The following is a 14,155-nucleotide window of genomic DNA, read 5'->3' on the forward strand; positions in this document are numbered from 1 at the left end:
AGTACATTACGAAGATGCTCCTAAGTGAAGCAAACGAGTACAGAGGTTTTGTTAAAGCTGAGGTTGCTAGATATAACAAGTTGTCGGCCGATGAAAAAAAGAGGCTAGAAGCAAAAGCCTATGACGAAATCCTTGAAAGATTAGATAAGTAACTTAAAATGGGATGTTCTCGTAAAACACTTCGTTGGCGGTGGTTTGTTGAAGTAATGTGGGATGTTCTAAAAAAACAGTTTTATTTGTTCAGTTATCTTTTGGAATTTAAAAATTAGAATATGTTCAGTGTGTTCAGTTATCTTTTTTTTTTTGTGTTTCATGTCGATAAAAATGTCAAGTATAACAGTTTGAACCTCTTTAACATTGTGAATTTACGTCGATAATGTTACTTTGTTTCGATCTACATACGACATACAGTTGTATGACCTCTTAAAACACAGCCTATATACATCATGCAAATATTGTGATCTGGTAACCAGCCTATCTATTTCATCAAGTCTCTATACTTTAAACAAAGTTAAAACACTTTAATAGCTTTACAAAATAAATTGTATACCAAAACCTGCATGCTAATAAAGTAATAACCATGAGATAAAACAAAATAATGAACAATAAAACACACCATTCAATGAAAGTATAAAAAACATTGACTTCAGCTTCGAATATCTGTTAAAACACATTACATATAACAGGCTGATGGATTCTCAGGAACTTGAAACACATTTTATTCTTTAAACACAGTAACTGTTAAAACACATTACATATAACAGGCTGATGGTTTCTCTGGAACACAGTTAATACTTTAAACACAGTTGAAATACTGTGATCTGGAAACCAGCCTATCTATTTCATCAACACTTTATAGTTTAAACACAGCTAAAACACTTTTTTTACAAATTAAACTATATGCCAAAACCACGAACAAATCAAGCATCCTATAAAACACATGAGGCTATTTAAAAAAAACAAACTTAACACTAAAACACAAAGCAACAATAACATAAAATGTCGAATCCAACAAGTCTTAAAATCAACAAAAACAAATCCAAAACAAACATACGAGAAAAATAAAACAGAAAATTGAATAGTTCAGCAACAGACTTAAAATTTTGATAAAAAAGATCCTACTCTGCCATGTCCTCATCATCCAAATCTGCATCGTTTCCAGATGTGTAAAACACATCATCAGCATCGTTCGATCCAGGACCATCACCTTCAACAACTGTAGCAGCATCTCCTTCGCGAATTGTATCTTCATTACCTTCAGCATTCCGCGAAGCACCTGCCTCAGGCACAACCACGGTGTATTTCCAACACATTACTCTGTTATGACCGTATTTTTTACATAATGATCATTGACGACGTTTACTTCCAGACTGACTTATGGCTCGCTCCTTTTGAGATTTAAGGAGTTTATGAGAACCACAACCCTTGAACCTGGTACCAACTGGAACACGGATAGTGGCCGTGCTCTCTGAAGCAACTCCTAGCAGTTCAGCAAATCGATTACGTCGTGTCTTGGGAGGTGCATTTATTTGAGCTTCATCAGCGACTGACATAAACTGCTTGATATGATCACGAAAATCAGACAACTTATCAAATTTTGAAATCAACTTGTTCACAACATACTCAGTTGCGTGACTAATCTCACGAACACAACGGTTAACCTCCTCACTACGATCTGGATCTCCACCATCCGTAAGAATGGACCCGGGGGAACTATTTGGAACAGCTTCACGCGTCCAACGCCTCAATATATATTGTTTCGGAAACTCCCTTACATCAAGAATCCGTAACACGCAAAAAATGTGACTGCACAACAATCCAAACTGCTCAAACCTGTTGCAGATACACTTAACAGTAACATCCTCCTCGTGTATCATAACCTGTAACATTTAATATCCATAAAACACAGTTCATATAAAAAAATGGATAATTAAAAAAAATAATGTATACATAAAGTAAAACAAAATGTCACCTCGAAGAAGGAAGAACATGGCCGATCGAGATCCTTTATAAAAAACTTAATGAAATCACCGACGTGATCTAATCTGACACTAGTACAACGATGAATAACATGTTGAATCTCGAGTTGAACATCCAAAAATATAGTTCTGGTATATATCTGAGCTGCTTGCTTCTCGAGAACAAAATCACTCCACTCTCCAGGGTTGGTGTATCGAGTGTCATGATCGTTTTTTCGATGCTCGTGCCTTTGCGCTTCAATAGCCGTGTCGAAGTGGCTAAGAAATTCAACCAACGTGCACTTTGGATTGCTAATCTTGCCAAAAAAGTGATTCTCGCTTTCGGACCTAGATGATGTCCGCATAAGACCAAACATTTCTTCTTCGCGATAGTAAGTTGGAATCCATGATTCACGTAGCCCGTATATATATGTCAGCCATTCATGGTCGGTTAAACCGAAATCATTTAAAATAGCTACCCATTCAGCCTCAAACGCTTCGGGCAATAGAGAATCAGTCCAAACAACTGCAGACAATCTTTTCCTGAAATTTGTATTTGAACACAGGGCAGCCCCGACCTAAGGGAACATTTTGGCATGTATGACAAAAAAATATTAAAACACAGTAAAAAACACACATGTAAAAAAAGAAAACCCTGTCATATAAAAAACAGACCTTTGTAGTGAGTTTATCCATGATATGCCACATACATAACCGATGCCTCGACTCAGGCCAAACATCCGCTATAGCCCTTTTCATCGCAGGGTCTTGGTCAGTAACGATTACGGAAGGCGTGTACCCATATGCGTTCTTGATCGCCCTAAGTAACCAGCTATACGTCTCTGTCGTTTCAGAACCGAGAATTGCAGCACCAAGTGTTACGTTCCTATTATGATTATCAATCCCAGTGAAAGGGACAAACATCATGTTATACCTGAAAAAACACACAATCAGCGATGACAATAGATCATAATGTATTTATAACACAGTAGGTTTTAAAACACATTGAATATATAAAAAATTAAACTCATCGTTACTTGTTACGCTTGTAGGTAGCATCAAATGATATAACGTCCCCAAACATATAATAATTCCTCTTCATATCCTCGTCGGCCCAAAAAATGCACTTCAACACACCTTCGACTGTCGTTTCATATTCACAAGAGAAGTTCGGTAAAAACTCCTTTTTCCTCATCAGTCGCTTGACAAACATTTCCGCATCAAACTCTCCGATAAAAAGATTTAATTCTTTCTTGAAATTTTTAAAATCGACTTTGGTCGCACCGACTTTGTCGAACCCACCATACACTTCCTTCATAAAGTTAAATGCACGAACAGGACCAATGTTGAGATGTGACATCTTGTTTATCATCTCTTCGTGTGCACGATTAATACCCCTGTTTTCCTTGAGAAGATGTAAATCTTCCATGCACAAAATCATGGTTGTGCGCACCTCTGTAAAATGATACTGCAAATACTTCTTAGCATCGGTAAGCTTTATTCTGATCGCAGCTTGGCATCCGGTCCTTTTGGATGGTACCCTACGTACCCACCTATCAGACGGCTGTTCGACTAAAGTATCGACCGGTCGAAAGTCTTTTTGACCCTCCTTTGAACAAAAAAAGTACTTGTTTATAACAATACCACGGTTCTTGTGCTGTGTGCCCTTCCTTACAGTCCAACCTCCCGCTTCTGCGTAAGTTTTATAAAAGTTATACGCGTCATCAACTGTGTCGAATAACATGCCCTCTGCTGGCGTCAACGAAGAGGGTGAATCTGGAATATATCTCTTTGTTCCAGTGTTTGGAGAGACTTGTTCAACACCACGTATTTGGTAATTAGGTGCATCTACAACACATGAAAAAAAAATGAGCATAAAACACATTTCTAAAACAAAATAATGCAAGTTAAAACACACCGATTCAAGGATACTATAAAAAAACGTTGACAACAACCTCAATATCTGTTAAAACACATAACTTGTAAAACACATTACTGTTAAAACACATCATACAAGGTGAAACTATAAAAAACATTGACTTCAAACTCAATAACTGTTAAAACACATCACATATAACAAGCTGATGTTTTCTCAGAAAGAGTTTAAATAAACAGAACAAAAATCTACAAATATGGAAGTTAAAACACACCATTCAATATCTAAGAAAAGGGTGATCTTCGGACTACAAACCATCAGCCCACTTATGTGAATCAATAAACACAAAAAACCTGAACCTGTATGACTGTTAAAACACAACACCAATAACAAGATGATGGTTGGGCACAACCTCAACATCTGTTGAAACACATAACTGGTAAAACACATTACTGTTAAAACACATCATTCAAGAAGAAACTATAACAGAACACATAACTGGTAAAACACATTACTGTTAAAACACAACATTCAATACGGAACTATAAAAAACATTGACTTCAACCTCAATAACTGTTAAAACACATTACTATTTAAACACACCATTCAATGAAATTATAAAAACCGTTGACTACAACCTCACGATCTGTTAAAACACATAACTGGTAAAACACATTACTGTTAAAACACAAAAAACCTGAACCTGTATGACTGTTAAAACACAACACCAATAACAAAGATGATGGTTTGGCACATAAATTACAAATATGGATTTTAACACACACCATGAAATATCTTAAGAAAAAAAAAATAATCTTCAGATTACAAAAACATCGGTCACCTTATAGAATCACTGAACACTAAAACCTCAACCCCTCTGGCTGTTAAAACACAACATCAAGAACAAACTGACGATTTTGCAGAAAAATGATAATAAACAACACAAAAAACTACAAAAGTAACTGTAATTACCATCTCCACCATCAGCAAGTGTGTTCGAAGCCATGATTTTTTAGACTGAAATAATATCGAATAAGAACGATGCTGGTGAAGAACAGGATGATCGAAATTATAAAATATAGATATGTGTTTCGTGTTCGTGATATTTGGAATAGATTTGGATTCAAAAAAAACTATAATCCCGAAAATCATGCATGTAATCGGTTACACATATGATCATGCAAAAAATAGTTATTTGAGATAATTATCAAAAATAAAATAAATATATGAAAAATTACATGTTTGCCCTTCTAGTTAAAATACATCCATGACACATGTCAATATACTATTGCTTCCTAGACTTTCTAGGAAAAATAGACTTTCCACACAACTACCACTATATATATATATATATATATATATATAGGGTCGGGATTTAGAGAAAACGGTAGAAAGTGTGAGAACGGTGAGAACGCTTATCGATCGTCAAATCAAAACAATCTATGGACTAGATTGGCGTGGTGGCATTTTCGTAAATAACATCAATTTTATTACATGGACGCGCTTCATTAAGGGTAAAAAGGTCTTTTGACTACTCCACACAAAACGCATCTCATGAAATAAAACGCCAAAAACAAAAATCACAGACCATTCTAAGTAAAACGCCATTAGATATAAAACGCCAAACTTAATTATAGTAAAATCCCGCCTAAAAAAAGGGCAAAAAAATCCTATATATACAACATCTTAGACCTTCAATTAAAAACACACACAAAAACCCAAACGCCATATTTGATATAACCCATTCGCCTTAGAAACACCAAAAAACCCAAACATCAAATATCTTCTAACCCAAAACGTTTTTTTGAAATTCAGTTTGGCTGTCAGTAAGATTTCGCTCAATGAAATAGACAAAATCCTTAAGTGAGGATATTGTCCATTTCATTGAGTAAAATCTTATTGACTTATCCTCAACTTCCATCCAATTTATAACGCCAAAACATACAAAAACATTATTGAGGTTTGTTGTCAATAAAGTTTAGCTGTATGGGGTGGACAACATTGTCAGTTATCTTTCTTAACCGAGGATTAACAATGTTGTCCATCTCATACAGCAAAACATTATTGATTTTAGCATGATCAAAATTTGAAGTTTAAGGTGATCTTATTTCGTGGAGTTCTTTTTATCGGTAAAACGCCAAAAAAGTTAAAAAATCAAACATCGTTGATTGTAAAAATTCAAGATTGTTGGCTGAAGGGTCTAAACTCAATAACATTTTGCTACATGAGATGGACAAATCTTCAAGAAAAAGATGCTGATGTCAGACTATGTGCTTCCAAACAGCCACATAAAAAACTACTTGAAAAACAAAATGAATCATACGAAAGTCGAACCAGCCAGTTAACATGATTCAAAAAAGAAGAAAGAGATTAGTGACAGTGAAGATTTGGAAGATCAATTGTTTATGCATTCTTTTTTATTTTCCTTTTCAGTTAATTGTTATATAATAAAAACTCCATATATAATAAAAACGCCAAAACAGCCAAAATGCTTGTTTAAACGATATCATCCCATTAAACGCCCCCAAAAAACCCCCAAACCATAATAAAATTACTTTGAAAAATTATTATAAAAAACCAAAAATAAAAAATAAAAAGCAAACTTGAAAATGTAACTAGAAACAGTAAATACAAATCAGTAATACTGAAGATAGGAAAAATTTATTATATTAGAATCTAAAACACCAAACTTGAAAGATGGGACGTGTTAGAGACTTCAGAGATAAAGCTTATCAAAAACAATAATTACAAAACAGTAACTGAAAAGACGAATACTTTATTATAATAATGCACCGCCAAATTTAGGCGCCAAAAAGACATCCTATAAAATGATACGTCTCAGCAACTTCCATTTGATCAAACCAAAAAAACAAACGCCAATACTACTAAATACCACTCACTGTAAAACGCCAAAAAATAAACTGAATGAATTGTTATCAGAGGGGAGTAACTCAGAAAGATTTTGCTGCATGAGATGGAAAAAATTTCAAGAAAAAAATACTGATGTCAGTCATATGGCATTTTGTATTTTTTGTTCTTGAAGAAGGTTTGGATGAGGAGAAGAGATCAATGACACTGAAGAGTGGGTTGATTATAAAGATGAAGATCCAGATAAAGAAAAAGCGAAAAGTCTACTCACACGCCATAGATCTATGTCCCCAAACATCCACAAAAAAGCCAGTTCAATAGACGAGCAGGCAAAAAAATCAAACCAATGGGTTTGTTAAGTTTTACATAAAACATCATATATTTGGTGACAGTTCTTGTACTACTAAAGAAGAGAGAGACTGATGACAGTGAAGATTGTGAAAAGAGATCCGATTAGGATTTTTAATTTATTTTCTTCCCTTGTATTTTTTTCCCTGTGATTGAAATATAATTTAACAATAGTAAAACGCCAAGATATCACAAACGCCAAAATGTTTATAAAAAATAATAGAACAATGGGCCATCTTGTTTAAAACTCATTGAAAAATGCCATTCAAATAGCTTTCCTGCCCCCTGGGTTCCAATGGCATATGATGTGAATAAACGCCAAAATGTTGATACAGTGAAACCATTGAAACGCCATTAATTATTGAATTTGGTTAACGCCAAAAATCTTAAAAAACCAAAAATTAAAACAATATTGGGAAAAGCGGAACCGGAAAAGCAGAAGATGAAAGGACAAAAAAGCCCCTCCGCCCTTTTCTAAGCGGCGTGACACGTGTTAGGCCAGGAAGCGTTCTCACCGTTCTCACACTTTTGATCGTTTTCTCCCGATCCCGTTTCTATATATATATATATATATATATATATATATATAGGGCTTGGCTATATAAGAAACTCTATCTTTTTAAGAAAACTATGCAAACCCATTGTCATCCATTGATTAGCTTTCATCTAACTTGATCAATGGCTCTCATCATTTTGGTAAGAATTATAATTAAAAGAAATCTTATAATACACATTAATGATGCTGGAAGGGCATTTTCGGTAGAAGAAAAACACTTTTTGGCATTGGAAATGACAAAACCCACTAGTATCATCATCTCTCTCCTCTTTCTTCTAGTCAAATCTTTCAATACACTATTATCTCTCTCCTCTTTCTTCATCATGTGAAAGAGAAAAGCTTCATGGTTTTCAATGGTGATCCTTCAATGGTGATCTTCATTTGAAGATAATTTGAGCATCATGTGGTCTGAAAAAATCACAAAGACACACGCACGAGTGGGTGTGTGAGAAGAACGATGACAAGATGAATGTTTTTAGAGAAAGAAAGTTTCAATCTTCAAGTTCAGATCTACATCGTGTGAAAGAGAAAATGTTTGAAGATTGTTGTTTTAGAGAGAGAACGACGGCAGGATGAAGGTTTTTAGAGAGATGAATTTTTTGTTTTAGAGAGAGAAACAACAATCTTCATCATGTTCATCTATAACACCAAGAACACACATACAAGTGTGTGAGAGAGAAGAAGTTTGAAGTATGTTGTTTTAGAGAGAGAACAAGACACACGCACGAGTGTGTGTGTGAGAAGAAGGTTTGAAGATCTTCTTCGTGTTCATCGGACGGTTATAGATCCGGTAAGTGTTCTTGAAATATCATTTCACACTTGATTTTGTGTTGAAATGGTTATTAATATGTTTATGTGTGCTGAAAGTGTTTTAGTAATGGTTCTTAATATGATTTTGTATTTTAAATAAATCAAAAACTTTAGGATGAGATTTTGAACGGGTTTTTTTGTTGGTTTGGTTGCTTGTTAGGGGCTTTTGATCTTAACAGTAGCTGTTTTTTGTTGGTTTGGGTTGCTTGTTTGGGTTTTTGATCTGAACAGTAAGTGTTTTTTTTGTTTGGTTGCTTGATTCACAGACTCAGGCCCATAACATGTGTTAAGCCCCCTGTTAGAATGTTATATAACGTGTGTTGATTTACAGAAACAAACCCATAAAGATATTCAATTGACAAACTGGATGGATGTAGGCGAAGTTAATGCGTGTTCTAGTAATGGTTAATGTTCATGTATTTTCAATAAATCCAAAACTTTAGGATGAGATTTTGAACGGGTTTTTTTGTTGGTTTGGTTGCTTTTTTGGGGCTTTTGATCTTAACAATAATTGTTTTTTTGTTGGGTTGCTTGATTTACAGAGACATACCCATAACATGTGTTAAGCACCCGTTAGAATGATATGTAACGTGTGTTGATTTACAGAAACAGATCCAAAAGATATTCAATTGACCAGCTGGATGGATGTAGGCGACGTTAATGCGAGGAAATTGAATAAGTCACATCCTTTGGAAAAGAAGTCTTCGTTCATTTATAACATGTGTTGGTGGTTCATGCTGTAACAGAACACCATGATGTAACCCGACTTGTATTCATGTATATGAAAGTGGTTTGTAAAACACCACGATGTGCATATACTGATCGTAACACGTGTACAAGTTAATATGGAACATACAAGTAAATATTGTAACACCGTATACCTGGGATAACATTTTGGAATGTATAACATGTGTTAAGCCTCTGTTATAATCTTTTTGTAACCTGACATGTATTCATGTATAAGCTAGTGGTTTACAAAACACCATGATGTGTATATACTGATCAAACATGTGTTACAATTTGTCTGTTCGGAACATGTAATTGCTTAACATGTGACAAGGGTAAAAACAGTCGACGGGGGCGATGAGTTTAATGGTGAGCTTAGTTAATATCGTAATTTTGTTGTAACCCCACTTGTACAATATCGTAATCTTGTTGTAACCCCACTTGTATACATATGATAACATGTAAGCATCCATTATAACCCGACTTGTATTCATGTATATGAAAGTGGTTTGCAAAACACCATGATGTGCATATACTGATTGTAACACGTGTACAAGTTAATATGGAACATACAAGTAAATATTGTAACACCGTATACCTGGGATAACATGTGTTAAGCCTCTGTTATAATCTTGGTTTAACCCAATATGGTGTCATGTATAAGCTAGTGGTTTCCAAAACACCATGATTTATATATACATACTGTAACATGTGTAACGTGTGTTAAGCCTCTATTATAACGTGTGTTAAGACTTCCAGAATGGATGCATAAACTCCAATAGTAACTTACTAACAACATAGTATACCTGATATAACGTGTGTTAAGCCTCTTTTACAACGTGTGTTAAGACTTCCAGAATGTGTTAAGTCCATACCGTTTTAACATCGTGTACTAGACAAAACGATAAGAGTCTCACATTACATATTACTAGTAAACGAAAATACATAGCACTAAGAAAATGATGTACCGGTAATTTTGGAATATATAATATGAAACGGGTCATTTGTTTCGCACATTTTGGAATGTATAACATGTGTTAAGCCTCTGTTATAATCTTTTTGTAACCTGACATGTATTCATGTATAAGCTAGTGGTTTACAAAACACCATGATGTGTATATACTCATCTAACATCTGTTACAATTTATCTATTCGGAACATGTAATTTCTGAACATGTGACAAGGGTGAAAACAGTTGACGGGGGCGATGAGTTTAATGGTGAGCTTAGTTAATATCGTAATCTTGTTAATATAGAACATACAAGTTAATGTTGTAACACCGTATACCTGGGATAACATGTGTTAAGCCTCTGTTATAATCTTGGTTTAACCCATCATGGTGTCATGTATAAGCTAGTGGTTTCCAAAACAGTTACTATTCAGATGAAAAGCCCCAAACAAAGCAACCAAACCAACAAAAAACAGTTACTATTCAGATCAAAAGCACAAACAAGCAACCAAACCAAGCATAACTTTTTAACACAAAAATAAAAACCTGTAAATTGATCTTACACAACTGAAACAACAACTAACAAAGTACACAGAACTAAAAACCTGCAATTAATTCGTCATACCCTAATACATGTCTCTAATACATCGTCATACCCTAATACATGTCTCTATAACATGTTACTATGGTTTAGCTGTGAAACAGGAGTTCAGACTATAACACGTGTTACGTTGGTTGCACTGTAAGACAAACTTGGCTTAGCTGTGAAGCAGGAGTTCAGACTATAACACGTGTTACATTGGTTGTGCTGTAAGACAAACTTGGCTTTTCGTTTCTAAAAACTGATGTCCAGAAGTTCAAACTATAACACGTGTTAGTTATGTTGTGCTGTAATATAAACATGGTCATGATCCTTAAGCATCTGATCCACGTTTGACGAAACCAATGGTCCCGAGAATTGGATCTTGTTTCCATTGTATCCATCACCATCCTAATAACAAAAAGATAAGATAACCGTTAAGTCGTTAACCAAACATAACTATTAACACATTCATAACCATGGTTTTTTCATTCAGCAAGTGTAACGATTGAAAATCAGAAAACAACATCAAATAAGGACACAAATGAAGATAATGACATAAACATTAAAGATCTGAAATACGAAACATTAATGGTCTATAATTTGTAATCTATACGAACATTAACGGTTGTTCGTGTTTCACAATAACGGTTGGAATTATACAAACTGTAATTTGTAATCTATAAGACACATTAACGGTCTAATTACGAACATTAACTATTATACTTGGTGTTCGTGTTTCAAAACCCATATTCTATAATCGGCTGAAAAGAAAAAAACTACTAAAGCAAACAAGCAAGATAAAAACGTGAGCATTAATAGACTTGTTGTTCGTGTTTCACATTAACGAGATCCCCCTAAATCATCATATTCAAACAACAAACAAAAACCGACAATGCAATAATCAAATCAAGAAACTAAATCAAGATTACCTCATCGCAAATATCACCACAAAAATCGGACCCATATCGAATCAAATAATAAAAAAGGAAGAAACTTTATTCACACCCCTGTTCACCACAAGATCTGGACGAACATTGGAAGGTGAGAGAAGAAGAAGAAGAAAAGCGAACCAAAGCCCACTAGCCCATATCGTAGTAAAGATCTTGTTTAGGAAGATGAATACTCCACAATACATTAATGGTGCTCCATTGATCTACCTTTGTTGATGGATGCTCCATAGTTCATTAATGGTGGATCTAGTTTGAAATAAGTGGTTTAAGAAGATGAAGAAATTATGAAAAAAGAATCTTTCTAATTTGAATTTGGTTCATCGAAAATGGAGGAGGATGGAAGAGAATGATGTAATGTTAGATATTAATGAGGGTGTCAAATCACTTTGGGCAAGATAACTTTTTGAGTGGGCTAGGAATATGTAGAATTACCAATGTGCCCTCAAGATTAAAAAAAGATATTATGGAAGCTGGGACATGTGGCCAAATGTAGGCCATTAGATGGGTTTCCAAGGTTTTCTAAAAATTCAAGGTTTCTTGTAGAGCATTGCCCTATATATATACACACACACATTGATTTAATGTCGATCTGATTCAGTTTAATTCGATTATTGATACACATATAACCTTAACAAACTATAAAAACCGGTCATACAAAATAATAATCGAACTAATAGTTACTCTATCGTTACTTTTTTATAATATTTTCTTTTTATTCATTACGTATATAAGTTATTATAATAAAATGTTTATTATGTGAAAGTAATAAACATTTTGATGATCAATAATGTATGATTAAAACACAACCTAAAGGAAACTAAGAGAATTATTAACATTGATTAATTAAGCATATACACTAAGATGCTGTTTGTTTTTTGGCCAGAAGCACTTCTGGTCACTTATGTCTGCGTCGCGCAGACACGCGCAGACCTTTGGGTCCTGCAACTTGTTTGTTTTCCAGAAGCACTTCTCACCTTTTACCTCTTCCCCACCTCTTCCCCACGCAGACATAAGCCCACCTCTTCTCACCTCTTCTCTCTTTCAAAACACAACAATCTCCACCGCCTCTGCATCCTCGCCACCACCTCCACCACCACCACCACCACATCTCCGCCACCACCTCCACCCCCACATCTCCGCCACTACCTCCACCACCACATCTCCACAGACCTGCATAAGAGGGAAAGAAGAGAGAGACCCTAGAGAGAGAGAGGTAGCGACAAGAGAGAGAGAGAGAGGGAGACCCACGGACCTGCCCAAGCCCAAGCACCACCGCCGACGGCAGATTCGTCTCCAGATACCACCGTATACCACCACCGCCGTCGCCGGATTCATCGATCTGTGCTTCAGCCACCGTATACCACCACCGCCGTCGCCGGATTCATCGATCTGTGCTTCAGCCACCGTATACCACCACCGTCGTTGCCGGATTCATCGGAGATCAGACAGATTCTTTGAAGTCGTCGGAGAATAAGGGCTGATTTTGATTTGAGGATGGTGTGTATGTGTTTGGAGTCATATCGAGAGGGAGAGGAGAGTACTGTGAGGTCTGATTTTGATTTGATGTTGGTGTGTGTGTGTGTGTTTGGAGTCACACCTTAAAAGTGGTTTTTGTAGAAGTATAAAAAACAAACCCTCTTCTCCTTGCAGACTGCAGACCTTTGGTCCACCTCTTCTACTGCAGATGTCTGCAGATGTGGTCCGCAGACTGCAGACCTTTTGCATCTGAAAAAACAAACATCACCTAAGTATAATTTTCCATTTAGGTGTTATCAGGGTTGTCCTCGAAAATCCTCAAAACCAGGGCGAGTAAGAAAAATGGGCACCTTAAATGTATATAAATTTTTTAAGTATATATAATTTTTTTAAATGGACCATGGAAAGAGCGGACCTGAATGTTAGCCGATAATATTGCTAACATATTATTGGCTTATGTATTGTGAATATCTCGTAAAGATTAGATTATTTTTAAGAGATTTGTTTCTTTAGTTAGCTTCCAATTTTGTACCTATTGATGTGTGTAAAATGCAACATATAAAACACATCAATTAAGGCATAAAACTAACCCTTTTTAAGTACTAATGTTGGAAAAAGAGTGTTTTTGTCTTCCTTTTGTATTTTCAGGATGAAATGAGCTCAAAATCACAAAAGAAGCAAAAAGACCACTAATTCTACCATAAATACAAGAAAAGGAACAAAAGTAAACTGCCCGGACCCTCAACGACACCTCCCAAGACAAAGAGAAGAGAACAGAGTCTGAACACGCCCCGTGTCCAGTGAACACGGGGGCGTGCCCAGGAAGCAGCAGAAAAGACAAACCAGTAGAAGCTTCCATTGCTCACCACGGGGCCGTGCCCAGCGGGCACGGGGGCGTGTTGAAAGTACAGCAGGCGCATTAATTGTAATTCGCAATTACAATTAATGAAGAGAGAGAATGTCAGACGGGCACGGGGCCGTGTCCAGCGGACACGGGGCCGTGTCCAGCGTTCTGTTCAGCCTATAAATAGAGGAGCTTGGTTTCATTCTCTCTC

The 14,155-nt window shown here is 35.7% G+C and overlaps 1 protein-coding gene across 1 annotated transcript; it reads right to left on the reverse strand.

The window, feature by feature from the left end:
* Nucleotides 1-1,118: 1,118 nt before the first annotated feature.
* Nucleotides 1,119-4,840, reverse strand: LOC110866966 (protein FAR1-RELATED SEQUENCE 5-like). The gene is made up of 6 exons (XM_022116109.1): nucleotides 4,807-4,840; nucleotides 2,996-3,806; nucleotides 2,634-2,892; nucleotides 1,973-2,536; nucleotides 1,364-1,880; nucleotides 1,119-1,276 (listed from the first exon to the last, which is right to left on the reverse strand). Exons 1-6 carry the CDS (start codon nucleotides 4,838-4,840, stop codon nucleotides 1,119-1,121), a joined length of 2,343 nt encoding a protein of 780 aa, XP_021971801.1.
* Between the last annotated feature and the right edge of the window lie 9,315 nt (nucleotides 4,841-14,155).

The sequence above is a fragment of the Helianthus annuus genome, chromosome 7 (genome assembly GCF_002127325.2).
Source record: "Helianthus annuus cultivar XRQ/B chromosome 7, HanXRQr2.0-SUNRISE, whole genome shotgun sequence".
Classification (NCBI taxonomy): Eukaryota; Viridiplantae; Streptophyta; class Magnoliopsida; order Asterales; family Asteraceae; genus Helianthus; species Helianthus annuus.

Coding starts and splice junctions, on each gene's coding strand:
- LOC110866966 (XM_022116109.1), bottom strand. CDS start 4,840: ATGGCTTCGAACACACTTGCTGATGGTGGAGATG. Junction 2,893..2,995: donor GCTACCTACAAGCGTAACAA/GTAACGATGAGT, acceptor GTGTTTTTTCAG/GTATAACATGATGTTTGTCC. Junction 2,537..2,633: donor TGGATAAACTCACTACAAAG/GTCTGTTTTTTA, acceptor ATGTTCCCTTAG/GTCGGGGCTGCCCTGTGTTC.